The 26,065-nt window shown below is 48.7% G+C and overlaps 1 protein-coding gene across 1 annotated transcript in view; it reads right to left on the reverse strand.

The window, feature by feature from the left end:
• The window catches only part of PAPPA2 (pappalysin 2), an 88,255-nt gene that overhangs the window by 16,812 nt on the left and 45,378 nt on the right, over nt 1–26,065 (reverse strand). Inside the window, exons 12-19 of the mRNA XM_066192161.1 lie at nt 23,163–23,298; nt 22,742–22,964; nt 13,428–13,599; nt 11,042–11,219; nt 8,536–8,749; nt 2,239–2,407; nt 1,398–1,530; nt 197–306 (exon numbers count right to left, since the gene is read on the reverse strand). Coding sequence (XP_066048258.1) covers nt 197–306; nt 1,398–1,530; nt 2,239–2,407; nt 8,536–8,749; nt 11,042–11,219; nt 13,428–13,599; nt 22,742–22,964; nt 23,163–23,298 — 1,335 coding nt within the window. The remainder of the gene's footprint in view (nt 1–196; nt 307–1,397; nt 1,531–2,238; nt 2,408–8,535; nt 8,750–11,041; nt 11,220–13,427; nt 13,600–22,741; nt 22,965–23,162; nt 23,299–26,065) is intronic.

Consider the following 26,065-nt stretch of genomic DNA (forward strand, 5'->3'; position numbering starts at 1 on the left):
ATAACTACGCTGAACTTTGGTATAGGAGAGCAGGAGGATGCATAGTAGCATTCACTGCTTGTCTTTACAAGTCTTACCCTTCTCCACCTGAGGTAGAGATTTTGGTTTAGAACACCAGATGATGAGGGAAGGAGGTTCCCCTCTCTAACCTGCCAGAAACCCCCCTGCTAGAAGAATTCATCTCCCCTAATTTTACCTGGACTCTGGTGGGCTGCAGCCGGTGATCCATGGTCTCAGCAGTGACATTTTTGGGCAGTATGACGGGGTCACTGGGAGGAATGATACAGGAAGGAATGCACACAGCACCTGTGGGAGGAGGGAGAGCCTTGAGGACCTTACCAGGAGCCAGGCATCAATGTCTTGTAGGATACCACCACTGATGGTAGAGACAGATGTGGAGGGGACCCTTTTCCTCCCAGCCTGGGATAGCAATTCCTCCCCCAAATCCTGATTTAACCACAAGCCTACAGGAGTTGTGCCCAGTTCTCTTCTCCCAGATGAATGGAAAACTGAACACAACCTAAGACAAATATTCCAACCTTGATGGCAGGACATGGGGCCCAGCACAAAAATAAGTCTGGCCTGGGTGTTATATGATATTTGCTGACATGTTAAGAAGCGTCTTTCATAATTTTTCTACCACAGAGAATTCCCACTGCCTTCCCATGACCCATGAAGAAAAAGAAAGCTGTAAAAACCACCTTGGAAAAACATGTGGGATCCCAGCTCTAATCTTTGCCTCACATCAGGTCTGTCCTGAGCTTAACCTCAGTAGTCCCTGTAATTAGACTGTCCTCAGCCTGGTTTAACCAGGCTGGGATGACTGGTGTGTTTTCTTCAGAGTAATATGGGCTGTGCTCAAGCATCCTGTCCAGTGGGATGCTAGACCAGATGCAACAACCATGGCTGAGTGTTGCAGCTTTTCCTGAAAGCACAAGGCAATCAAGTCCTGCAGACAGAAATGGATGATGCGGTCCCTCATCTGGTGAAAGTGCCCTGTTACACTCAATTGTCACTGCAGCTTTTATGGTTTTAATCTAGGACTTGTCACATTAACCCTGCAACAGCAACAGTAGTAGCAAGCGGAGAGACCTCAGGAAAGATGGAGGGGTACAGATCAGGAAAATGAATGCGAGGAGCTGGGTTTGCCCTAAAGACAATCCCTGCTGCTTCTGAAAAGAGAGATGCTTAATGCTGGAGAGAGCTTTAGATTTAGCGCAACCAGGGTGAGCACAGGGCTAAAGCCACCCCTGGCTCTGTGTTTATAAAGATGATGGAAGAGAAAACAGAGGGTCTTTTTCCTATTTAGCAAGGATTTGTACAGGAAGAGTCACTGTAACTGTCAGCCCTCTGGGATGATTGAGTCAACACGAAGTTTGGTCTCCATCTGCCCTCACCTATGCCATGGCCCTGCTCACACTTGTACTCCACGAAGTTCAGCTCCGGGGGTGGTGGGCAGGTGCCCCTCAAGCTCTCACAGAGTTTGAACTCCTCTGTCCACAAGCCCTCCTTGGTGCAGACGATGGGAACCTGCAAAGCAGAGGGAGAGCAGCTGCTGTTACTCACCCTGCTTGGCCACTGCCCATCTCCCGGGTGCAAGGACATCCATCCCACCAGCCACATCCAGAGAAAAGTTCCCCAAGGCAGCTGGGCTGCAGCCATCTGGTCCAGCCTGTGTGCACTGAGCAGAAAGCCAATTGCTTCCCAGCTGCTGCTGGATCCCATCAGAGGGAATCAGCCACACTTCTTTTGACAAGACCCTTTCCAGGTGTTGATAAGATACCTGGCTGGAAGAGCTGGCAGGCAGCAGCCTCCAGGTCCAGGGAAAGCCCCTCCCTCGGTTAGCACAACTGCCTAAGCAAGCTTGGCCATCATCCCAAGTGAATGCTTTCACAGCAGATCCCAAAACCTACTGGAAACCCTCTACTTACACTTTCTGACCCTTTTCACCCAAAATAAGCCAGCTTACTTAGGACCACTGCTTTCCAGACAAGGTCCCCAGGAAGCAGATGAGCATCCCCAGGCAGTGGTGCACCTGGTGCCGTGTATGGGGCCCAGCAAGAACAGCTTTGGGCTTGTAGAGGGTCTGCTCTTTGGTGGTAAAAGGGTATTTGGCCTTGGGGATAGGTCAAACTGCTGCAGGGCCCCTCTACACATCAGGGCACAGGGAGCCCTGCACTTTGCAGATGCTCTGAAACACAAGGTGTGGTCAATGCCTGCTCCACCCCAGACACCCACCTGCTGTCCCTGCTGCTCACAGTTGAGGACACACTGGCTGTCCAGCTCGAAGCCCTGGGTGCAGTTGTACATGCCCTCGAAGACGGGGGGCGGGGGCTTGCAAACGACCGGGACACAGTGTCCCTCTTCCCACTGCCCACTCTCCAGGCACTGGACCTTCAGGAACTTCCTGGGGAAACACAGACACCAGACTGGCCTGCAGAACCCCAAACACTGCACCTTGGCTGCACCAGGCATCCCACAGATGTCAGGAGCAGACTTGAAGACATCTCTCCTGGAGCACAATCACGCTCTCCATGTGTAGGACTTTCCCATACAATCTCTTCACCATCAATCCCACAAAATCCTCACACCTTCCAAAGGCACACCCCATGCTTAAACAGGACCTTTTTCCTCCTCCCTGGGGAATCTGCACTGATCTAGGAGCACTGGATGCATGTCCTTTGCACTCGCCATCCCACTGCTCCCCACCTCTTGTGGTGCCCCCCAAACCATTCCTCCCACAGTCCCTGCAGGTCCTGGTCTGCTTTGTCCCACCGCCAGTAGCTGCATATTTTGCTGGATGGAGTTTGCCTCCACCAGTAAATCCTCTGGCCTGTGCCCAGCTACTCCTGAGGCTCCTCTTTGTACTCCAGCCAGATCTGTCAATCTTGCTCTCGCCAAGGGGCTGCTGTGCCGCAGCAGACCAGTACCACCCTATGCTGCTAAAACAGCCCAGACACAAACTACTTGCCAAGAAAAGAAAGAAAGAAAAAGCCCAAGAGTGGAGCCCACCCACTTTTCAATCACCCGCCCCTGGCAGTGACAGAGACACCACATCTTTTACACAGAGGCATCAAAGCTGGTGAGGCATCAGGCTGGCCAAGGACTACTCCCAGCAGAGGCCATGTCACTGCCCTGATGGGCTTTACCTGAGCCAGAGCTGATTCCTCCGTCCTTAATGAGACTTTTCCCCCAGCTCCTGTCCTCCTTTACTAGACAGCACAGTGCAGCTGCCTGCCCCTGCCCTCTCCCACCACAGGTGCCAGCAGGCAGGGCTCCAGGCACCACGTTAGGGTGTTTATAGCCTGCCACAGGTATGTGGAGGGGGCCGCCAGGGGTTAGAGAAACCCCGGGGGAAGGCACTAAATTGCCCTTTGTTCTGAGAGGCAGCAGACAGAGTGTGGGGCCACCCATGTGCCCCCAACACCTGGTGGAGGGTCATGACATTTTGTGGGGCCACCCAGCTGTGCCTCCACACATGGGGCAGGGTCACACAGCCTGGAGAAGCAGGGGGATCCCATTTGCACCCACCCCACTGCCAGATCAGGGGTGTTCCCTATCAGATTTCTGGTTGGAGCTCCTGGATGAGACATTTTAGAGGTTTTTGCAGCATTCTCATATTTTAAAATACTTGCAGCTCTTGGAGAGACCCCTTTTCCCTTCAGAAACCAGGGATCTGTTTTTTCTCAATACTGTACAAAGGGGCAGTGGGTTCCTGCGAAGGTGAACGTGGGCTCCAGCAGGTAACACAGGGGTAGGGAATGGGACACAGCAAGTCCACTGGCACAGAGCTTTGCACAAATCTTCCCTCCAGTTCAGCTGAAAAGTGAGGATGGCTGTGGTGTGAGCAGTGATGGTTGCTGCTGTATCCCCCCTACAGCAGCAGCCTTGAATTAACAGAGGGAACTGCAGCTATGAAGTCTTTCAGAAAGCTGGCGAGGTGAAGGGACTCTGAATTCCATTGTAGGCATTTGTGGTTTCAGTCCATTCCTCATTTAACTTTCTTGTTTGCCTGCCCTTTCCATGAGAATGATAGTCACTGTCTTGCAAAGATGTCCCCATCAGACTTTGCCTTCTCCCAAATTTGACTGAATGCTTTGCTCTGCCCAAGTTTAAAGGTAAGCAAAGGCACATGCCAAGAAGTACTAATCCATGTTGGATATCCAGTTCTGCAAGTAGCATTTTCCCCTTCTTGAACTTCCTGGCTCAGAGGGTGTGGATCCAGCTGGAGGACTTGGTAGGGGTAAAGCACTGGGGGTTATGGAGGCAGAAACAAACTGGTAGTGTGAAGTCACTGCAACAGCAATACCTCAAGCACTGAGCAAACTCCTTAAAAGACCAGGAGCATCCCAGCCACATGTGTCTTTTCACTGGCCACTCCACCTCCCTGTTGCTCTCCAAAGCATGGCAGAGGCCCTGTGCCCAGGAAGGCTTGGGGAGAGGGGTCAGGCATGGAGAGGACACGCTGTGGCAGCTGCAGTTTGCTCAGGTGCAGGCTCTGTGGTTTGCAGCCCCATCATTCTCACAGGGGCTCCTTGTTTTGATGTGGTGCTGGAGTGACCCCAGTCAGACCCAGCACCGTGCATGGCCTCTCACTCCTCTCCCCCAGACCACCTTGCTCTGAGGCTTAACCCACTGCCAGCATCCATCTAGGGACTTCAAACACAGTTATAGCCCAGGCTGACCCCGGGGCAGAGGGTGGGGAGAGGACCAGTCCCACATATATGAAATAAGCAGTTCATGTGGAAGCATGGAGAAGGGAAGGGAGAGGCTTAAAAAAAAAGTATATACAGAAATATACACAACTTCATAAGAGCTTGAAATTTCTGGACCTCCTCCCACCCCCCAAACTTCTTCTGATCTGGGTTAGTGGCACTCCTTGAGAATTAACAAGGAAGCCAGGAAAATTGGAGTCAACCCTCCAACCAACCAGGCAAGCCTAATGGACAGAGGAGGAGAGGGAGATGTCTGAGGCCAGCAAGGGCTGTATCTGAGGTAAAGGCATGAGCACTTGCCCGGCTCCAGGAGGTGAACATGTAAAGCCTGGAAGGGATCCAGCCATCTTCTGCGGCAGCCAGCTTGGCAGGGGGAGTGGGTTTGCTGTGTAGGAATGGTGACAAATGCACCTAAAGCTGCTAGCTGTGTTGTGGTTGTTAGCTGTGTTTGCCTTTTATCTGGAAGGGGAAAGATACAGGCAGGGGCACTGAGTGCTTTTGTGCCCACCACACACTGCAGTGCTCCTGGATTAGGCTGCCTTGCTTGCCCCACTGTGAACTTGGTTTTGTTTCCAGTCCCCAGTCTGCTAACTCCTTCCAGTCCTCATTTTCTCCTCTACATTCTCCCACTTCCTCTCCTTTTTCCATGGTCTCTGCTATTTTTGAACAAGGAGAGAAGGAAGAGGGGTCGACATCTCCATGGAAGCTCCCTGAGGACTCTGCTGGGCTCCATTGATCTCAAAATGCAGGCTGAGACATTCACATCTGCCTGAAAATACCAACGTGGTTCTTTGCTTCATTCCTTCAAGCTAGCAGGAGCTCACAAAGGCAGCTTTGAGATCCTCAAATGTCTTCCCTCCAAGGAATCATCCCGCAGTGGGTAAATAAAAGTCCCCTGAAGGGGCTGACGTTTTAGGTCCCCAGAATGAGAGCATCCTCTCAACACTAGAGTGCTCCTCTAAAGGATCTCCTAGCTATTATCACACAATCATGGAATTGCTTTGGATTGGAAGGGACCTTAAAGATCATCTTGCCGTCGACAGGGACATCTTCTACTAGACCAAGTTTCTCCAAGCCTCATCCAACCGGATCTTGTCTATTCCTCTCAGAGATCTGCTTCAGGTGGCACTTCATGCTGGAAGCAACAGCAAGAAACACTGTGGGGGTGATGCCCTTTCCCCCAGCGTATCTGACCCCTGACTTACAGGCCAGCACTTTTCAATGCTACAGCTCTGGGTGATGCTGAACATTTCTCCTTGAGAGTCCACATCTTTGTGTGATCCAGGTGGTGGGTTAGCACTGCCATGGAACAGGTTCTGCCTAAATCCAGAAAGCTCCCATCACAAACCACAAATGCACATGTTAAGTTCCCCTTGTTCCCTCTATTTTGGAACTAGAAGTGAAGTAGCTTGGCAGCTGGAAGCCGGGCTGTTATGTGGCCTCTCCAGGCTGATAACAGATCTTCTTTAGGAAGAGTCAAAGAAGCTTTACCCTTCATGTCAGCATTGTCAGTCAGATGAACCTGCCAGCAGGAAGGCAGCAACTTTCTGGCAGGACCTTGATTACACCATCAGTATTTCCTGAAGAATCCCTCGTTGACAAGCAGTGATTCCCCAGGGGCCTTTCCTCATCCAGGTTAATAGACAAAAGCATCTCCAAACCAATTGATTTCTTCATTCCCTTTCTCTTCCACTTAAACTATGGGAAATGAATTTCAACTATGACCTCAGCCCCTTCTAAGCATCCTTACAGCTCCTGCAGTAAAAATCAACTAAAAAATAGAAGTGAGGTAATTGCATGAACATCTGTGTCCAAGATTATCTTCAGTCACAGAGACAGCTGGATCCCAAACATGGTTTACACCTGCATAAGGTGGGCAACTCCACGTGAGGAGCAAAAATAGAGCTAGAAGAATAATTCAAAAGAAGCCTGACTGTATTTCCAAGGGTGAGCTAGTTAGTGGGCATGAGGAATCTTTGTTGTCAGCCACAGATTATGCTTGACTTTGTCCAGTATAAAGTACACATAGAGGGTCTTGCTTCTTTACCTACATCAACACCTGTATGACACTAAATCCTTTAGTAAGGCTTGTGCTTGCTGGGTCAGTGGACAACAGGGAGACAATAGATCAAGAACTCAGTTTTCTGAACCCAGAGAGACCTCAGAAGACCCCAAAAACCTGATGTCAAATCACCAGCTCAGACTCTACTTGCACATGAGGAACCTGGACCACATCAGTGTTGGTTGCTTCCAGAACTCCCCACCACCTCACTTCCTCCAAAACTGGCATGATCCAAGAGATCAACCTCTCACTCTGGCATCTCCCGCTCTCTCCTTGCCAGGGCTGAGACACCAGAAGGATTTCCAGCAATCCAGAAACTGTCTTAATGTCTAAGAGCTGCTACACCACACCAAGGGGTTTGTACTCATGCTGAGTGTACACTAAGAGCTCCTGATGAGACAATACAATAACATCTGCAAGTCCAAGGAAAGGTTTTTGCTTGGGCTGGGCCACTCACATAGGAGTTAATCTGCATGATAGGAAAGCAATGCTTTTTGTGGTTTTGTTAAGGTGGTTTTTGTCTTCCACCATCAGAGATGTCCGATGAAATACCAGCAATAACAATTGCAAAGGGGAAAATGCAATGTCAACGTGCATTGCTATGAAAACGTTCTCCGCTTTGCATGATTTCCATTGACTTGTCTCACAGGCTGTTCAGACCCATATGGAATTTACTCACACATCAGAGGAGCCTCAGGATCTCCCAGGGGTCATCATTTTTACAGCAGTTTGCTGCAGCAGGACCGAGGGGGCCGAACTTTGCAAGCTGAGTGGATCTCTTTGAATGCCCAGTGCCTGAAGCACCACAGGCACAAAAGCTGCTCTAGAGTTTTCAAAGCAGTCCATGTGATCACTGTCATAATCATAATTTGCTCAGCTCCCTTTGGCCCAAGAAATGGTCCTAACACTGTGAAAAGCTGTTTACAGAAACCACTTCCTTCATTACAAGGCAAGAAATTTGGCAACTGCTTCCCACTGCACAACAACTCTACCCCAGAGCAAAGAAGAGATGAAGTCTGCATCCAATTAAAACTGGAAGGGAGCATTAAACAATTAACACATAATTACCTGATTTGGGCTAGAATCAAGACTCTGGGGAGGACGCAGGCAGTGCCAGAGAATCTTTAGTGACCAAACCAAATGGGGACTTTAGCTGGAGGTGTCACACGCAAAACTCTGCTTTACCCCCCACTATCCAGATATTGGCTGAGAGCAGGGCTAGTGAACCACCAGGAATTTTTCCCCGAAGCATCAGGAAAAATCTTCTCCCATTGAAATGCCAATACTAGAGATTAAATATAGCCAAGAGGCACAGTGGGTGAGATGTTAACCCTGACAGAAGGCAGCCATTCATTCTTACAGTACCTCTATGTTTTATCGCTTTTAGGAAAGACAGAAGCTCCAGGAATCTGCCAGCATCTTGTAAACGTCTAATTAGCTGGGAGTCTGCAAACACTTGATTAGGTGCTTAACTTTCACAGAGTGACAAATACGTTGAGGTGCACTGGAAGATCTGTTAGTTTCACGTTAAAGTACTTAATACACTTGTGTGTGCAACAGCACCTTGTTCCCACCAGGTTCACCTGGACCAGGGAATGCCTCTTGTATTTCAAGAAATCTGTGTGATCAGAGCAAGCTGCTCTGCCTTCTACCTAATCAAGCCAGGTCTTCGAGACTGCCCTTGTCCTATCACCTCTGCTCCTTGCGCACACCGGGAGGAGGGAAGAAATGGTGATAACAGACCTGCCACAGACTTACTTCTTAGGCTTGTCTGCTGTGCTCTCGGCCACGTGGTACCCAGGCTTGCACTTGTATCGACAGACTGAGCCCACGTCGTGGTTCCCCTGCAGGCACTGAGGCACCAGCAGCTTGGCGTTGGCCACGGCGGGAGGCGCGTCGCACTCCAGCTTGCAGTACGCCTCGGGCAGCGACCAGAGACCGTCCTCCAGGCAGGTGAGCCACTGGTTTGTTCCTGAGTCCGAAAGAGAAGCAGTGTGTGGGGTTACAGCTGAGGCAGGAATGGAGCCCTGCTGAGGGGAGCTCAGAGCAACCAGCACAAGTCCTCTCGTTAGAGTATGTTTGGTATACTGATACCAAAGGGGGCAACAAACACGAAGACCATGGACGCCATCGCCTGCTTGGTCAGGCTGTAGCAGAAAATACTTGAATGTAGATGAAAGTATGGCAGGGTCAGCTTCTAGAGGCTGGAGAACGGATCTTGGTTCTGCCAATCTCCCCAAATCTTTCCCTTAAACTTGCCCTCTTTTGTGGTGCCTCAGGGTAGCCAGGGGCCTTTGTGTAAGACAGCTCTCTGTCATATTCACTTCAGCCCACCTTCATTCTCCCCAACGGCTTTTTGCAGCTTGTCCTTACCTACTCTGATCAAGCTGTCATACCCTACTACAGATGCACTGCAAGATCATAGAATCATGGGATGGTTTGGGCTGGAAAGGACCTTTAAAGGCCACCTAATCCAACCTCCCTCTGCCATGGGCAGGGACATCATCCACCAGGTCAGGCAGCTCAGAGGCCTGCCCTACCTGGCTTTCAGTATTGCCAGGGATGGGGAACCCACCACCTCTCTGGGCAACCTGAGAGTCAGGAGGATGGAAAATGCCACAAGGACAGATGTGGAAGGCTTTGCTGGTGTGGCTGAGGATTCAAACCACCCATCATTAGAGGTTTGGGTTGAGTATTGCAGTCCAGCTCTTTGTTGTCCCTGACAGACCCAGCTAAATGGGTGGCCAAAACTGCACAGCTTGGGTGCCTGCAGGAAGTGCCACAGGGCGTGGATAATGGATAGTTCATTGGGAATGGATGAGCAAGAAAAAAAGCTGGACCGGAGTGAATGGGACTCTTCCTAGTGAGAGGTTTGGATCAGCATGTTTGTGGTGCAGTTCCTGCTGCTCTACAGTTCCTTCAAACATCACTTTCTTTTCACACTTTTGGGGCAGGGAGAAGATCACATCTCTACTAAGCTCCTTGATGGGTCAAGGCTCCCACTCCAAGTGTCACACAGCCATGTCATTCTTTCCTTGCCTATTCTTCACGTTTATTAGCATCAACAGCTTGCTTGTAAGGATGCAAGTGTTTGGGGGGGACAAGCATAGAGCACGTCCCTGCCTCAGTGGCTCGGTTGTGTCAGCTGGACACTTAGGTTGTACCCACATGGCTTGGCAGTTTTGGCCAAGCACCTCCAGCCATCATGCTGGAAGTCACCCAGGGGCCCATGGAGGGGATGCCTTCCCACTGAGGGAGCCCATGGCAAACCTCCCAGTGACTGCAGCAGGACCAAGAGGCAGCTGGGAGTGAAAGATCAGATTAAAGCCCTGCCCTCAGTTGACCAACCCAAGGCAATGGGCATCAATTCATGCAGAATTTGTGTTGTCGAGATGACATTTGCATGCTACCCATTGATCAGCTCACTCTGGGGATCAGCCACCATCCTCCCTGTCATGAAATGAGACCTTAATTCTCTGCAGTTTTTGCTCCTTAGATTTAACTTAAAAAAAAAAAAAGTAAGCAATTCTCATACATTTCAGCTATAAATGTCTCCATAAAATAGGGCACCCATTAAAATGATTTGTTGTATGTGACTTTTGAGAGCAAAGGCACTGATGGAAACTCACAAAGTCCCAATGCTAGAAGCTCTCAAGGCAATTACCCCTGAAATCCCATCCAGATCAGCCCTTGCATAGACAGAACAGTAGCTCTCTTTCTCTGACTTGGCTTGAAAAATTCCTGCGGCTACTGATGGAGTCGGCAGAATGAAAGCCAGGCCATGGTGTGTCTGGGTGGTGAACATCTCCCAGACTGCTCTACAGCTGTGGGCATCAGTCTCTATGGCTTTATACAGCCCCAGGCCCCCTGAACCACAGGCTTTCCCACAGCCACCAGGCACAGAGCCACTTCTGGCTCTCTGAAGTCCTCTCTGTCTGCCTGCATGTTTCTTGTCTCCATCACTGTAATACTGGAGGCTGGACCAGTTATCAGGAGAGGACATTGCTACACCCTGAGGTGGATGGAGAAGGGCTGCCTGCCAGGAGATGGGAGTCAGAGGGAATTATCCCCACACTAGGATGTCTCTGCTCCAGGGGGAGGGATACCCATCATTTTGAGAAGTCTCTCAAGAGCCCATGCAGCTGGCAAATCCAGGATAAGTGAGAAATTCCAAGTACCGATGTTCTGTTTGAACTGCTTGGGACAGGCATGGAACGGTGGCATCAAAAAGGGTGGTTAAATGTCTTGACACTCCAGACCATACCTTGAAGCTTGGCTGGGGGGATGCAGGAGAAGGAGCATCTCTGCAGGTAGGTGGTTCCCACAGGGCAGGAGAACTTGGCATTGTACACATGGGTCTGGTCAGGGACACGGCAGTCAACAGGGTCACAGGTCACAGATCTGTCCCACTGTCCTGAACTGCACGTCAGCACCACCTCCTGCTGCAGAAAAAGCAAAGCTCCATCAGACTCCTGAAGAGAGCTTTGATTTACAGGTGTGCCACCACAGCAGAAAGGTCTGACCTTTAGTTTAGGGATGAGGAGAGGTCTCCAACATTTTTTCCTTCCCCAGTGTGCCCTTTCTCCCCACTCTGGACAACGAATCACAAAGCCCTGACCTGTTCACAGGAAGATGTGTGGGGTGTGAGAGCAGCTAACGTGCCTTGGGTTAACAATCTGTGCATGTTACATTGTCCGGATGGTGCCAGTCCACATTAGGGAAAAAAGGAAAATCCCTTCAAGATACACTGAAACCTCTTGAGGTAAGCTATTCCCAGCTCTGTGTGCTGCAATTTCCTCCCCTAAAAATCAAGTCTTCAGCTGTTGTCAGAAAGCTCTTCTATTGATTGTTTTTCCATAAATGTACCAATTCCCTCATGCCTCAGCCCACAGACCCCATTGAAATCTTACAACGTCATTTACAAATCCTAATAATACAGCCCCTCTTACTCAGCTGGGGAGCTGCCTGACATCAAAAACCACCATGGTCCCACCACTGAGTATGGTCGACATATGCTACAGACTCTACCAAAATTGAGTGGTGGATGATGGTTTGCTAGGAGCAACCTGGTTGAGTGGAAGGTGTTCCTAGCCACAACGGGGGGGGTTGGACTAAGTGATCTTTTAAAGGTCCCTTCCAACTCCAACTGTTCTTTGATTTCCATTCCCTGCTAACTCCAGCCCAGCAGCCCTCAGCCAGGGGCTGCAGACCAATATTCCTGATGTCCCTTCACTGTCTGAGGACAGTCACACTGCTGGTACAGCTGAACATGTGTGACCTATCCTCCCAACCAGCAGGTTTTGATTGAACCTGGAGGTGGTGGCTCTGAAGGACATTGCTAAATCGGAGTCTGGCACTCCCAAGTGTGCAGCAGGCTCTTAGTGTAGCTGAAGTAGGTGGAAAGGATGCTCAGAAGAAGAGCTGTGTGCATTCTCCTGAATAGGGTTACAAGCCAGACATCACTGTAATATCACTGCGAGGGCTCAGGGCAGGGCACTTGCAGGCTGCCCTCTGCTGTGACAGCCCCTTGGTAAAGCTCTGCTCAGAAGTTTCCCATCTCACTGCCAAACACAGGAAAACTGTCACCCGAGACAGACTTATTTTGTGTGGTTTCATTTCAGAGAATTGGAACATTTTGTTTTCCCTGGGTAGGCCTTGGCCTGCAGACCCATGGTCATGTAACTAACAACCTCCCAGTGATGAGCAGCGCATCTCCAGCTGCCCTACTGCACTTCCCAGTGCCCGCCTCTCTTCTGGCCAACACTGCAGCACAGGAAACCTGCCTGCCAGGTGCCACAAGCAGACCTCCAAAGAGAGGAAATGTCATCCTGCTGACATGGCCCAAGTCACTTTCCTCTGTCTGCCCCAAGCAAGCTCAGACCCTCACTCAGTCTGCCATGTAGACCAGCTCAGCTCCAGGGACTCCTGTTCTGCCCTCTAGAAACAGCCTAGGGACAGGACACTGTGTGCCTACACCCCTGCCAAGGTGACTGCCTGGACCAAGGCAGCTCAGTTCCCAAGGACACATCATCCCAGGTCTCCTCAGTCAATAGCTGCGAGCTGTGCTGGCTCCTGGCTTTTATGAGGTAACCCCCAACCCTCTGGAAAGTGGGACAAACTCTTTCACGGTGACCTCTGTGCCATTATTGCAACGCAACACAAAGGAAGAAAAGCTCTCCATGCTCTCAGCTCCCTCTAAATATAGCTGCTCTGCAATGACTTCACTTTTTCCTGAGCCACTAACTTCAGCTTTAAGAGAGAAAACATCCCAGGGATGTTTAACCCTCCAAGCAAAGCCCATCTGGAGAGCAGAAATATCTACCTCTCCCTCTGCTGGAGTGTATCACCTTGACTTGGGACATGACCTGCAGCAGCTTTCAGCCTGACAGAGCTGTGCTCTGCAGACAGCACTGGACTGGTAGAACTAGGACTGCAGCAAGGGAAAGAGAGGGATCTCCAGAGCAGAAACACCAGCCATGAGCACAGGGGTCCAGCATGGGGGCTTCATTGAGCTGGGATGTGATGGGAAAGCAGCAAGAAGGCTGGGGCTGGAGGAACAAAGTAGTCCGTGCTCTTTCCAACCACCTGAGGGTGGTTAAATGTTTTTTATCTACATCTTGGTCCCACTGGCCATCCTGAGGCCCACTCACCTCTGTGGAGCCCAGCCTCTTCCCACCACTGGAGTGGAGGACAAAGCCCTTTTCACAGGAGACAGCACAGGCCATGTGCCCTGGGCCATTGGAGCTGCAGTTGAGGGTGGCAGCATGAGCAAGCAGTGGCTGCGTGCAGGCTCCTGATCCCACGCAGGCACCGTGGACACAGCTGTGGAGGAGAACAGAGAAGGGATCAACCAGTGGGTCCCAGGACTACTTCAGCAAGGAAAGGCTCTCTCTGGATGGCACTTGTGTGGAATGAATGCTCGGCAGGTCACAGATGCCTGGAGATCACACCTTCCAGTTTCTTCCAGGCTTGATGCCTCCTGACAATGATGCCAGGAGAGTACATTATCCTAGCTCTGTATTAGCTGGACTTCATACCAACCCCACATCTTCCCACCAACCACCACCATGCGCTTTCAAGCTGATGAAAGGAGGCACAGCTCAACAATATTCCAAAATTTGTGCTGCTTGCACACAGGCCCAGAGTATACACACAGCCCAGCACCAAAGGGGCTCATTGCAGGTAGACCAAGAGAATAAAAGGAGGGAGGTGACAAGGAGAGGGGAGGAGGAAGGTTTATCTTTGTACAACTTTTGAATCAGAAATGTCAAACTCTGTATAGAACACTGGCGAATCCGCAGATGATTCTCTGACTGCAAGGAAAGGTTCAGCTAAGAGAAAACCTCTGCAAATATTAGGGAATCATCCCTGAGATGTTCTTCAGACCCTGTGTAGTCCCCCTTCATATCCATACAGCTACACCACAGACTGTGGTGGAAGGGACAAGCTGGCTCCTCAACCCCACTCCCGTCACCTTCCCCCTCTGCCCTGATGGTCTTCAGCACCTCTGCTCTTCCCCCAGCCCAACACAGCACTCCAAGCCTGCTCATGTTGATCTCTTTAGGACCAAGACCATCTCAACACACACCTGTCCAGCTCTACAGCCTCAACTGTGGCCACCAAGGTGAGATGTAGATAAAGGGAGGAATAACCTTCCCCTCAGTACCACTGCAAGTTACGAGAGGTCCCAGGGAAGTTTGCAATGCATCACCCATATCTCCTCCTCCTCCCCCTCACTGCAGCAGCTTCCCACTGAGGAGCAGTCATTAGGTACTGAGTATTTAGGCATCACAACTCCATAATTAGAACCAGTGTTGGTCAAAGGGTTATGGTCTCCATCAGTGAAATGCAGTCAGTCAATTAATTACCTGGGACGGAATTGGGACAAAACATACAAAGGGCAATACAACAGCTCCCACACTGGTTAGCCATCAGCCTGGCTTTATCTGTTACCAAGTGAAATAGGTGCAGCACCTGATCTCAGTCCTCCTCAGTCAGGGACAGAGGTGCTGCAGCTTCAGGCAATAAGTGGGGATGGTGCCTTAAGTTTTAGCTTTCAGTTAAGTTTTTCGGATTCTGTGCTGCCTAGGGGTGCAGTTCTGAGCCTCATATTAAGTGTCACTCAGCTCTCTTCACAGAGCAGGGAGACAAAACAAATCCTTCTCCTGCTGAACACCAAGGACAACTTTCAGGCCCAAAAGAACAAACAAGGGTGGACTGAAGGGAAGAACAAGAAGGATGGGACTACACAACCCGGAGCTGTAACTGGACAATTAAACCCGAGCATGCAAATGGACCAAAATTTATAAAGGTGTAAGACCTCATAACCTGTCATCCATTCTGTGACCATTCTTAGTCCACCTTGGGTGTAAGCCCTGGTCAGGCTCTTGTCCTGCCCAAGGTGGATCCTAGAGGCCTTTCAATAAATCCCTACTTTATTCTCTAGCTCTGTCCAGTCTCTGTTTCAGGTCAGCCTTCCCAAGGCATCAGTTTTTGGCGACCCAGGGCAAAAGGAGAAGGGCAAGAGCTGTACCCGAAGGCCTTGCTCTTCTCTGCTCCCTGCCTGGCACAGGGCTGCCGGCCGTTTTCAGGCACTGCTTTTCTCCCAGCAAGGCAGAGGCCTCTGCCTTTTGCCTTTACTCAATGTTTCCAGCCAAGGATGCACAGAGCTAGAAATACCACAAAAGACACACACACACAAAAAACCCAACAAAAAAACAAAAAAACAACAAACCCCAAAAAAACCCAAATTGGTGCCGGCGCAGATGTTGAGGGAACGCAATGTGCTGTTGACTCTGGACAAGTCCACGGAGCCAAAGGCATGGTGGAAACCTGCAGGCCACAGCCCTGAAAGAGCCGGTGGGCACAGGAGGGGACCACAAAGGAGAACGAGAAGAAAGGGGCTGTTTTTTCAATGCAGACCTGTTTATGAAGTGAGAAATGGTTTCAGGGCAGCTGCTGCAAATTCTTTCACTAGCTTATATTTCCATTTGCTTCCTTTTTAAAGAATTTGTTTTACGAGTGCAGCATTTGTCAGGTCATTAGCTTCTGAGGGCATCTGTTCCCAATTGTAGCCCTCTCCCCTCCCCTCCCGCAGTCACCTTCTCTGGGCAGTCGCTCTGCTCCCTGCCTGTGCCCCTGGCTCATTCTTGCTCCCGTCCCTAGTTCCACCGCCCGGTGATGGAGCTGCTGTCCTAAACTTCCTGGTGTGTTTGCCTCTGGACACTCATGTCCTTTTTCCAGCCTTGCTTCTCCATTCATCCCCTTCCTCACCAGTCATGGCTACCTTGTCTGGGGCAGCCTTGGCAGTTGGGACAATGCTGTTATTAAATAACAATTAAATGAGGCGCTAATCCTTTTGAGCGCTACCATTTTGGTTTTCCACCAGCTCAGAAACGTAACCAGCAATGTGGTAGAAAGTAGATGAAGATATCAGCAAGATTCTTATGCATTATAAATACAAAATGTTATACAGGGTAGTTATGCATAAGAGATTGATAATTACAGGTTGTAAGAACAAAATATTTTTATGTACATCACATATAAATACTCATGCACATGTTCTGTATGTGCATGGAGATATATTTTAAAAATAATAGAAAAGTTTGGGTTAGAATAATTACCTTCCTCTTAGTCCCCAAAGATGACTAACTTAGCACTGTTTTCTCTGTGACTAACAACACCCCTAATCCCACAAATACCAACTAGATTTTATTTTGGAAATGATCTGAGACCGATCAGCTCAAGTTCTGAGAAGCTGTGCTCATCCTACATCGTGCTTTGAAGTCTGGTGTTGCTATTCCAGACCTGAAGACGAGCTCACATCACTGAAAGTTGTCTGATTTTCTCAAAAATATAAAGAATCTTAAAAAATATACATCAAATCTACCAATAAACGCTGCCTTGGTTGCTTCCTTTATCAGCATCATCACTGCTGTACTTGGGGCCAGGATACTTTTGAGCCTGACGGTGAACAAGTGCAGGTCAGAAGAGAAAAAACCCTGTGACCTGGCCCCATCATGATCCACATGCTATGCCAGGGCTCGGGTAAAGTGATGGAATAAATCACAGCTCCCAGACCCTGGAACACCCTAACAAAGGCTGGACAAGGAAATGGTGCAGTTAGCCCAGTTCTGATCTCAGCATGAAGGAGCTCTTTCTGCTTTTGATGATAAATGAAATTCCTGTATCACAGCTGCAAACTCCTGACTTCTGCCCATTTCTGATTCAGGCCATATAAGATGTGGGACAAGCCAATATTTTTTTACTTTTTTTTTCTGCCCGAGACATCAAAAAAAAAAATTTCCACTTCAATCCCAGCATCTTTTGAAGCTCAAACTAATGATTTGTCAACAACATTTTTACAAAATACCGAGGTTTTTCTCCTAACTTATTTCGTGTCAGCACAAGCCTGCACGATGCTCTGGGCTCACCGAGTCCCATAACTTATACATCAAAGAAAGTTTCAGGTCTGGAAATCTGTGAAATTCTGCCTAGTGATGGCCCTAACTGCTCCAGAACGGTAAGAGCTTTGTTCTGAAATGGAAACAATTCTATAAACTAGAGGAAAATTTCCCCTTGGGATCCTTCATCCTTCTATAATAAAAGCAGGCAGTCACAACCAGCAACAGAGCTAATATGGTAACACTACTTTGTTGTGACAAATCCCAAATTCTGAAAAGCCGAATTTTCATGTTTTACAGCAATTACTTAATGCAACACAGAAAATACTGATGGATTTACCCACATCAGACTAAGCCAAGTGAAATGCAGTGCAGCTGCCTAAAGTATAATAAATCACCTATATACTGCTGTAGTGTCTACTCGAGCTTTCAACCCCAAGATTGCTGCTGAGACATCCCTTATCATCAAGCTCCAGCTCTTAACAGTGGAAACTTACGAGTTCTTCTCATGGTGCAAATTTTTTGGGAGAGGGGGTTATAGATGTTGACAGGAAAGTAAAGGCTTTGGCCAAATCTGAAGTTAAAAGTCATCACTGCACATACTCTGGTGGAGTCTGGGTTCTAACACTCAACATCACTGAGATAAAAGGTGTTTACCCCAATGCGGTCTAGCAAAAGAGAATAGCTAGGAAATGAGAAAAGGTGTTTTGGAAATACTTGGGAATGTCTCCCTTCAGGCATGTTTCCCGTGAAGGTGAAAGGTCTCACTTTTCCAGTAAATCTGATGGCAACCATCCTTGTGGGAGCAGGCTGCGTGTACAGACCCAACGGTGGTGATGCTTCTTGATTACGATCTGCACTGAGGTTGCCATCTCCAGAAAAGGTGTTTGCTTCTGTACGTGACTCCAAAAGAAACTTGGCAAAAAATAACATCCCTGTGAGTCATCTGTTGTCATCTGCCTCAGAGACAGAGAAAAAGCAGCAGTAAGACATCAAGTGACCTGTTGACCCCTCCATGGCTGTAGTGGCAAAGGGGAAAAAAGAAGCAAGAGTAGATAATGTATTTCCAGACAGTTCCTTTCCATTTTTTTGTTGTTCCATTTTTGGATTTTTTTTTTTCTTGTTGTTGTTCACTACACCAAAATAGTTGTGTAGAGGTACAGAAAATGAGGTTGAATGGGATGTCAGGTTTGGTCTAGTCACCTTCCCAGCCTAAGCCAGGACAGACCGTACCCAAAGAACATCTTTATCCATATCCGATCTCCACAGGAACATGCTCTACCTCATTTTCTCATCTTGTCCAGAGGAATTAATTTCTGAGCCACATCCATCACCATGAAAGACATAAAGATAGCAGAGGGATTTCAAAAGAGAGCTGCAAGCAGAAGCCATAGCTGGGCTGCAAGACTTATGCTGTAAGACAGATTTAAAGAGGAAAAAATATTTATCATGACAGAGAGAAGATAGTGAGATGATCTGACAGCTCTGTACAGACACATAGACATAGAAAAGTTGTCTGCTGGCAGGAGGCATTCAGACCTTTCTGACAAGGATGGAGCAAAAGCAACAACTTTCATCTTGAAATCAGAGGCACCTTCTCAGCAGAGAGGGTTACTGGATATTAGAATAGCACAGCAGGGGAGATGGTGGACTCATCACCTCCTGCAGCTTGTGACAGGAGATAAGAGAACCTTCTGAAGGATGCATTAAATCCAGTCCCTGTAAAATATCCCTGTGCCTGTGTATGACAGCAGGAAGGGCAGGGCAGAATGGGGGAGACTGGCTGTAGCAGAAAACTGAGGGCTCTGCTGCCAAACCTGTGGTCTCCCAGCGCTTGCTCCCTTTTTCACTGGACACAGGAACTCACAAAACTGATCTGTGTTGTAGCCCACATTCCCTTGATGCATCAGGGGTCAGCTCTGCTTGGAACAAGTGCATCAGACCAGGAGGTAACACCAAGCACCCTGTTTGAAAGCTGTTCTGTTACTGTGTTTGAGTCAATTTTCACCAAACTGGTGAAAAACTTGTGCTGGGAGATATTTTTTTTCCCTAGGCAAGGCTGGTTGGTCTCAGGGAAAGACAGGAGACATCTTGAGCATCCCCCAAAAAAAGCCCATATATAGAGCATTACTCTCAGGAAGCTTATTAGGCTGCAGAGAGCAAATGGGATGGGGCAGTCCATGAAATGGTGTCTGGCCTTCCTAGGGTTACCTGTGACACCTTCCAGCTAGACATTAATTTAAATTTTAATTTCCATTAACATTAATAACACATTTTTGGCCACCGCGTCCCATCAGCCAGTCAGGGACCCATGAGAGAAGTGCCAGAGGTCTGCAGGCTTTGATGCTGGAGGAGAAGCACCTCTAGAGGTCTCAAAGGCAGAGGTGAGCCTATTCCCCAGGAAAGGTGGTCAACAGGAACCTGGAAACACAGAATCATTTAGGCCGGAGAAGCCCTGTAAAATTAAGTCTAGCCATTAACTGAGCAGTGCCAAAGCCACCACTAACCCATGTCCCCAAGTGCCATGTTTACATCTGTTTTAAATCCCTGCAGAGATGGGGACTTCGTCCATGGGGCACCCTACGCCAGAGGCAAAGAATGAGAATTTTACAGTCCCTTCCAACCCAAACTATTCTACATCTCTGTGAAATAAGACACCAGAATGTCTACCCAGGGTGCCCATAAATCTTTATGCCATCACACATGCAGCTCATAAATTGACCCTGCACAAATTTGGTGCCTGGAAGAAAGAAAACAAACCAAACAAAACCTGTTTGGGAAACAGCCCTTTTTGCTGAATAAGTTTATCAATTGAAAATATGTAAATAACTCCCTCCCCCCATCTCATTTTCTCTCCCTCACATCCATTTTCCACACTAAAGGAATCTAAACCAGACTCCCCTTGATGCCTTACACCCGCTCTTGGGGAAGCAGAGGAGGGAATACAAACATAAAGCAGATCGCCTTTTGTAGCACCTTTCCTGTGAACCCACCCAGGCATTTCCTAGCATATGTGAACATAAAATAAAACACACTAAAAATAAAAGCAAGCTAAAAATAAACATAACAGAGGAAATGAAAAATGTTCCCCTGGTTCAGTGTATAGCCTGTACCAAGTTAAACAGGAGGGACTGTAGCCCAGTTTAAAAATGCAAAGAAAAGGATGAAAGCCGGGACACTTTTGGGTCTCCTGGGTGGAAATGTGTTAAAAGTCTGATTTCTGCATGGCCTCATAAGGTTGTGATTGGGACCAGAACGCACAGACAACACCTGAAACCCCTGATCTACTGGCAGAGACAGCAGAGAGGGGTTCCTGGTGATGGCAGTGAGGACACTGCACTGCTTTGGTCTGCAAGTGCTCTGCCAACCTTCAGCACCTTGAGTGGGTCGAAAAGCAAAAGGCGACACTTTCTTCAAAACAAGTCCATACTTTTCTAGAGTCAAACACCTGTTGCATCCTGACCTGGAGAAAGCTGCACTTCATCAGCAGCTCATCATGTTTCATAAACATGATCTCTGTGTTTTCCCCAGCCTGCAAAGCACTGCGAGACCCTTCAAGATGAAAGATGCTACAGAAATACCAACCTGTCATATATTTATTATTTTGGCAATGAGCATTTCTAGGCTGAAGGCAGGAAACCTCATTTCTTTGTTGCTTTTGTTACTGTCCTTTCTCAGGTTATTTTAGGAATGCCCTCGCACGCACGTACTGTGTACATGAGGCTGGGTGCGTGCAAACGGTCGGTTCAACTCTCTACAGGAAGAACATGGATGTTCTGTGATCTTTTACAGTCAAATGCCTCTCAGCCTCTGAAGATTTTCTATTCCTGGATTTTAATAGGGGATTTCCCCCCCTGCCCACCACCAGAGTCCACCTACCTTATATGAAATGAATTGTTAATCTTTAAAAATCCTGCCACGCATTACTTCTGGAGATAGAACAGGTTTTTAAAATATAATTAAGGGGGCATACTTGAATGTTGCATGACTTAACAGAGTAGGATCCTTTATTATTAGCGTGGCTACTCGAGGCTGTAAGCCTAACCTCCCCCGCCCCAAATATTCAAGACTCCAGTTCCAAAGATCAGTACTCTAAATAGAATTTTCTACTCTGAAAGCTCTGGGAATCCGATTCACTTTGAGTATTTGCTAAGGGCACACACATATCCTGCAATTCAGCATATTGCTGTGAAGTCAAGGCCATGGGGAGACCATGGGAGGGCAACAAGAGGAAGAGGAGACACAAGGACCCTGCTGTGCCCCTGGAAAAGGCACACAGCTTGATGTGCCCTGGCAAGAAGGGAACTGGCTTGTACTTCAGCTATAATGAGACTTTTATGAGGAAAACATCTATTTTCCTCTCTATTTGCCCCTATATGGGCATCTCCTCAACCCCAGTCAATGCTCAGCTGTGTCCAGTGAGTCTTTTCCTCCTTGCAGTCACTTCTCAGGGGAAGGGGGAAGCTCTCAAGCAATGAGAATGCAAGATTATTTTAAGGGATGAGAAAATGTAATTGAAAAACCACATCAGTTGGCCGGGGTCTCAGAAGCATGTGAGTACATTGCTGTAACAGCTTACCAGGAGGAAACACGCTGCATTTCAGGTGAACACTGATCTTTTAATGTAAGGTTGAGAATAATATTTATATACTGACTCACTAAGATTTATGTTTCTTTATAAATCACACATGCACTTAAAAAAAAAAAAAAAAGTAAAAAGCAACTTCAGGATATTCATGGCTTCCAGAACTCTACATAAATCAATTGTACTACAATCCCACAGGCTTTAAGACAAACACACACGCACACTCATTTGTTATCAGGGAGGTTCACCCATCCAGGCCATCAACAGAAGGAACATGACAAGAACTGCGATGAGATGACCCTAGACAAAACCCTTCTGTGCTTAAGAACCCCAAAACTCAACTCAAAAATCAGAATTCCCAGTGGTGTGATTTGAGTAGCTGGCTGAACTGGAGCCCTGGATCAGCACATGCATGTTACATCAGGGAGCCTGGGATCCAAAAGCAAAGCCAGACCTGGCAGATTTAAAGTTCTGAGCCTGCTGTTGGCATTATCACCACGTTCAACAGGGCAGTGTGAGACTCGGTGATGGGCCTGGATAGACCAGGAGTGAGAACAGAGAGGAAGAGGAGAGCTTCATCCCCACCTTCCTCAGCATGGGAATGACCAGAATGGATGGAGATGGAGCTTGTAAAGTGCTGAAGAAGCACTTCATCTTTAGCAAAAACTCCCAGTGATAACTTCTCAGACACTTTCAAACTTCTCTTGGTTTTCCCACCAGGAATCAGTCCTTTAGCGCAGTTCTGTATAGATGCAGAGGCCATGCACAAAATCTGGTTTCTGCCTTCCCACTCCCTCCAGCAAGATAAGCAAACCAAGACTCATTACATCAGATCTTCCAACAACACCTCAAAAGTCACCTGAGGATAGTCACAAGGCACTCAACAAGAAGATAAAAACCCCAGAATTCAAACACAAATTCCCAGAGGACAGCAGTAACCCTGGGTGGCCACATGCCCTAAGGAGACCATCCATACCTATAGCACTGATGGCCACATCCCTCCTGGTGCTGCAGGAGGCAGGTGGCGAGGGGGCCAGAGGAGCCAGGCTGAGCCAGGGTGCGCAGGGCCACGGCTGCAATGCCCACAAGGGGAGAGGAGAAGTTGAGAAGCACCGAAGCAACCTGGGGGGACGGGTCCTCCTGGCTGTGGGTCACATTGATGACGAGGGGGTTGTGCTGACACAACAGCTCGTGCATCCCTGTGAGACAAGGCAAAGAAAGAAGTGACCAGCCCAGCTCCACGGATTTGCTTTTGGTTCACATCTGCTCCCCCCACATGCCAACAGACCAGCCTGGAATGCAGAAGATCCTGCAAGGTGGGGCAAGGGACAGCAGTGAGGGATCAGAGCTGTGGCTCTGGGTGTCCCCTTTGGTGTCACAGCCCACAGGTTGCTCACCCAAAGAGTGGTTCTGTCCATCCGTGTCAGTCAGCTGGATGGTGACCACCGACTTGTGCCGCCGGCTTGGGACAGTGCCAGAGGAGGCCAGGAAGAGCAGGAGAGAGGTGGGCACCGCTGGTCTCTCAAAGCAAACCTAGGAAAGAGGGAAGAAGACACTCGGAAGCAGGTACACCAAATACAGCTTCTCAGAGCCCATGTAGGCAAGAAAGAGGGAGCAGCAGGACAGCAGGAGCAGGCATAAGGGGTCAGAGACCTTGTAGGGTTGCAAAGGGTTGCAGAGGTGGGGAGGAGGAAAGAAGGCAGCCAAAACAGTCCTTTCCCTCTGGATTTCCCTTCTTCCTTTTACAAGCCTTCTTCTCACATATTCAATCCCACTTTGACATAAATTTGGGGCATCGTCACAGCGCTCAGATTTGCTACTCTTTAAATTGGGCAAGACCTGGATAACCTCTTTCCTGCTCCCCCTTCACCGGGCTTGGATTCCCATCCCACACAGAGCCATCCGGGCAAGCAAGGCACCCAGAGAAAGCAGCAACCAGCCTTGCCACCCAATATTTCCAATTAAAAAAAACCCTCAAAAAAGACAGAAAAAGAAAACAAGCCCAAAGAATGTCCCCAGTACCCACTGCAACAGCACGCTGTCCACCAGGCAACACATGGAAAGATTTGTGGGAAGAACCCCTGCCTGTTAGGAGAGTCAGCAACTTGCTACTTGTCTACAACCCTGAAGGCAGCTGGAAGTAGCTGGGAAACTCATGGCATCAGTCATGGCAGAGCAGATGTTCTTTGGAAGTAAGAAGACAGAAATGTTTTTCTCCCCCACCCTGGTACCCCCCCTTCCCCCCAGTGCCGAGATGTGTTTTGATCAAGATCCGCCCGATACGGTGTTTTTGTGGAATGCTGGTGTGGTGGAAGCTCAAAAATTCGAGGCAAAGGTGTATTTGGAAAGAAGACAAGTCCTGGCTGGCCAGGCACAGCCCAAGGAGCAGGCTGTGGGAATGGAGGGGACAACCATGCAATCTGTGATGGCAGCCTAGCCTCAGGGTGGTTTTTGCCGCGTCAGGCATTGTTCACACACGGGAACAGGAGAAAACCTTGGGCTTCAGCCCAGGGGTCCCACCCTGCAGGGAGGTGCTCATCAGCAAAAGCCCCATGAGCAAGGCCCCACTGCTGTCTCCCTGCTCCCTTAGCCAGGGCTTGCTCGCTTACAGGGCTGCCTAGCTGCAAGGAGTGGACCAGAGGGCTCAGATGCTTTCATTTGGTATATCCCCACTCTGTCCCTTGGTGAGATAAGTGGAGGAAGAAGGAAAAGAAACAGGAAAGCAAGAAGGGAGGAAAAGAATGAGAGAAGAATCAGCAGTGCTCACAGACAAGGAGCCTCCCAAGAAAGAGCCACAGCTGTGAAGTCCCAAGGACCTGGATGATTGTTACCCAGCCTCCAAGTGTGGTTCCTCAGGGGAGCAGAGGTAGTTGGAAAAGTCAGGTGAGGCTTTCCCTCAACTACACATCTTGAGGTGGAGAGCTGTCTTTCCCTTCCTACAGTGCATCTTTGTGAGGATGAAAGGCACGGGCCCCAAGCAGCTGCCTTGATTAACCTCCCAATCATTTTTCAATACATATTATGTGCTCGCCCACAGCAGGCTATCTTCTTAATTTTTCTCCCTCCCTCTCCCCCTTTCTTATTTAATTTCCTGCATTACACATCCTGACTCACTTACGAGTGATTTTGATGTCTTTCCTCATCAGGTGTATTAAAAACTGAGAACAAAGCATGGCTGGAGATCTGCAAATTGTAACAATTCTCATGTACAGACAGACCCAAGGAGCCTGGCGGGTGCTCCATTCAGTGGCGCACACACATACCTCTTGCCCCCAGCCTAATTATGGCACGACAGTGAGCATGGCAAAACACTGGCACTGCTTTTCCAGAGCAGTTGTGGCTCCCTGGAGACATTTAAGATCTGCTGAGGCTCTGAACAACTTGGTCTAGTGGAAGGCGTCTCTACTCATGGCAGTGGGGTTTGAACTAGAGGGCATTTAAGCTCCTTTCCGACCCTAACCATTCCATGATTCTTTGACCCAGCCATTCCCCTTGTTCATTGGTGCAACCTCTTCAGAAATGCTGTAGGAAGTGATTCCTACCCATCTGATGAGCTTTGTGGTGCAGCTCTAACCTGGGAGACGCATGTGTAACAGCTTTAAAATGGCCCTGGGAGCTGGTGGACACCAAACACCTCGTGCACATGGGTACATATGTGCATCAACAGCACCATTCCTGTCTGGGCAGGCAGCTGTGCTAGGCAAATTGTCAACAAAAAGCCATCTTTCCTAACCCAATATGTTACCAATCAGGCCAACTGTTTAAAAAAAAAAAAAGCATATTTATTACTAGTCCATAAATAATTTTATGGGCGGAAAATAATAGCACTCCTAGAGAGAGCATGGAGAACCAGTAATGAAAGTCTCTTCAGTATAAACATCCATGGAGGAAGAGAGGTGACCACAAGCTCCAATAAAACTGAAACATGTTTTAACCCCTGCGGAGAAGTGGAAAGCAAGCTTTCATCTAGGTAAGGCCGAGGGGGAGGATTACTGCTTTCCCTTCAGCACAGGAGGAAAGGTTTGCCATGGCCAGAGACTGAGGCCACAAAGTGGGTTGTGAGCACATAGACAAGGAAGAGAGGGAAAATTAGAAGGGGGTTGAAGGAAGTTGTTTTGGAGAGACAGAGGACCTCAGAGCAGTACACCCATGTTTATTGACTGAGGTTTGATGATTCACCCAGTTCTCTGAGCATCTGAGGAAAGAGGCCCTCTCTGGAGAACCTTGAACAAAACAGGGCAAGCTGCCCCTCAGAGTGCAGAGGGAGCAGCATGCCAGAGCCCGGCTTTCCAGCAACACC

This window comes from Chamaea fasciata, unplaced genomic scaffold (genome assembly GCF_029207755.1).
Source record: "Chamaea fasciata isolate MVZ Bird 193981 ecotype frontalis unplaced genomic scaffold, bChaFas1.0.hap1 SCAF_10, whole genome shotgun sequence".
NCBI lineage: Eukaryota > Metazoa > Chordata > Aves > Passeriformes > Sylviidae > Chamaea > Chamaea fasciata.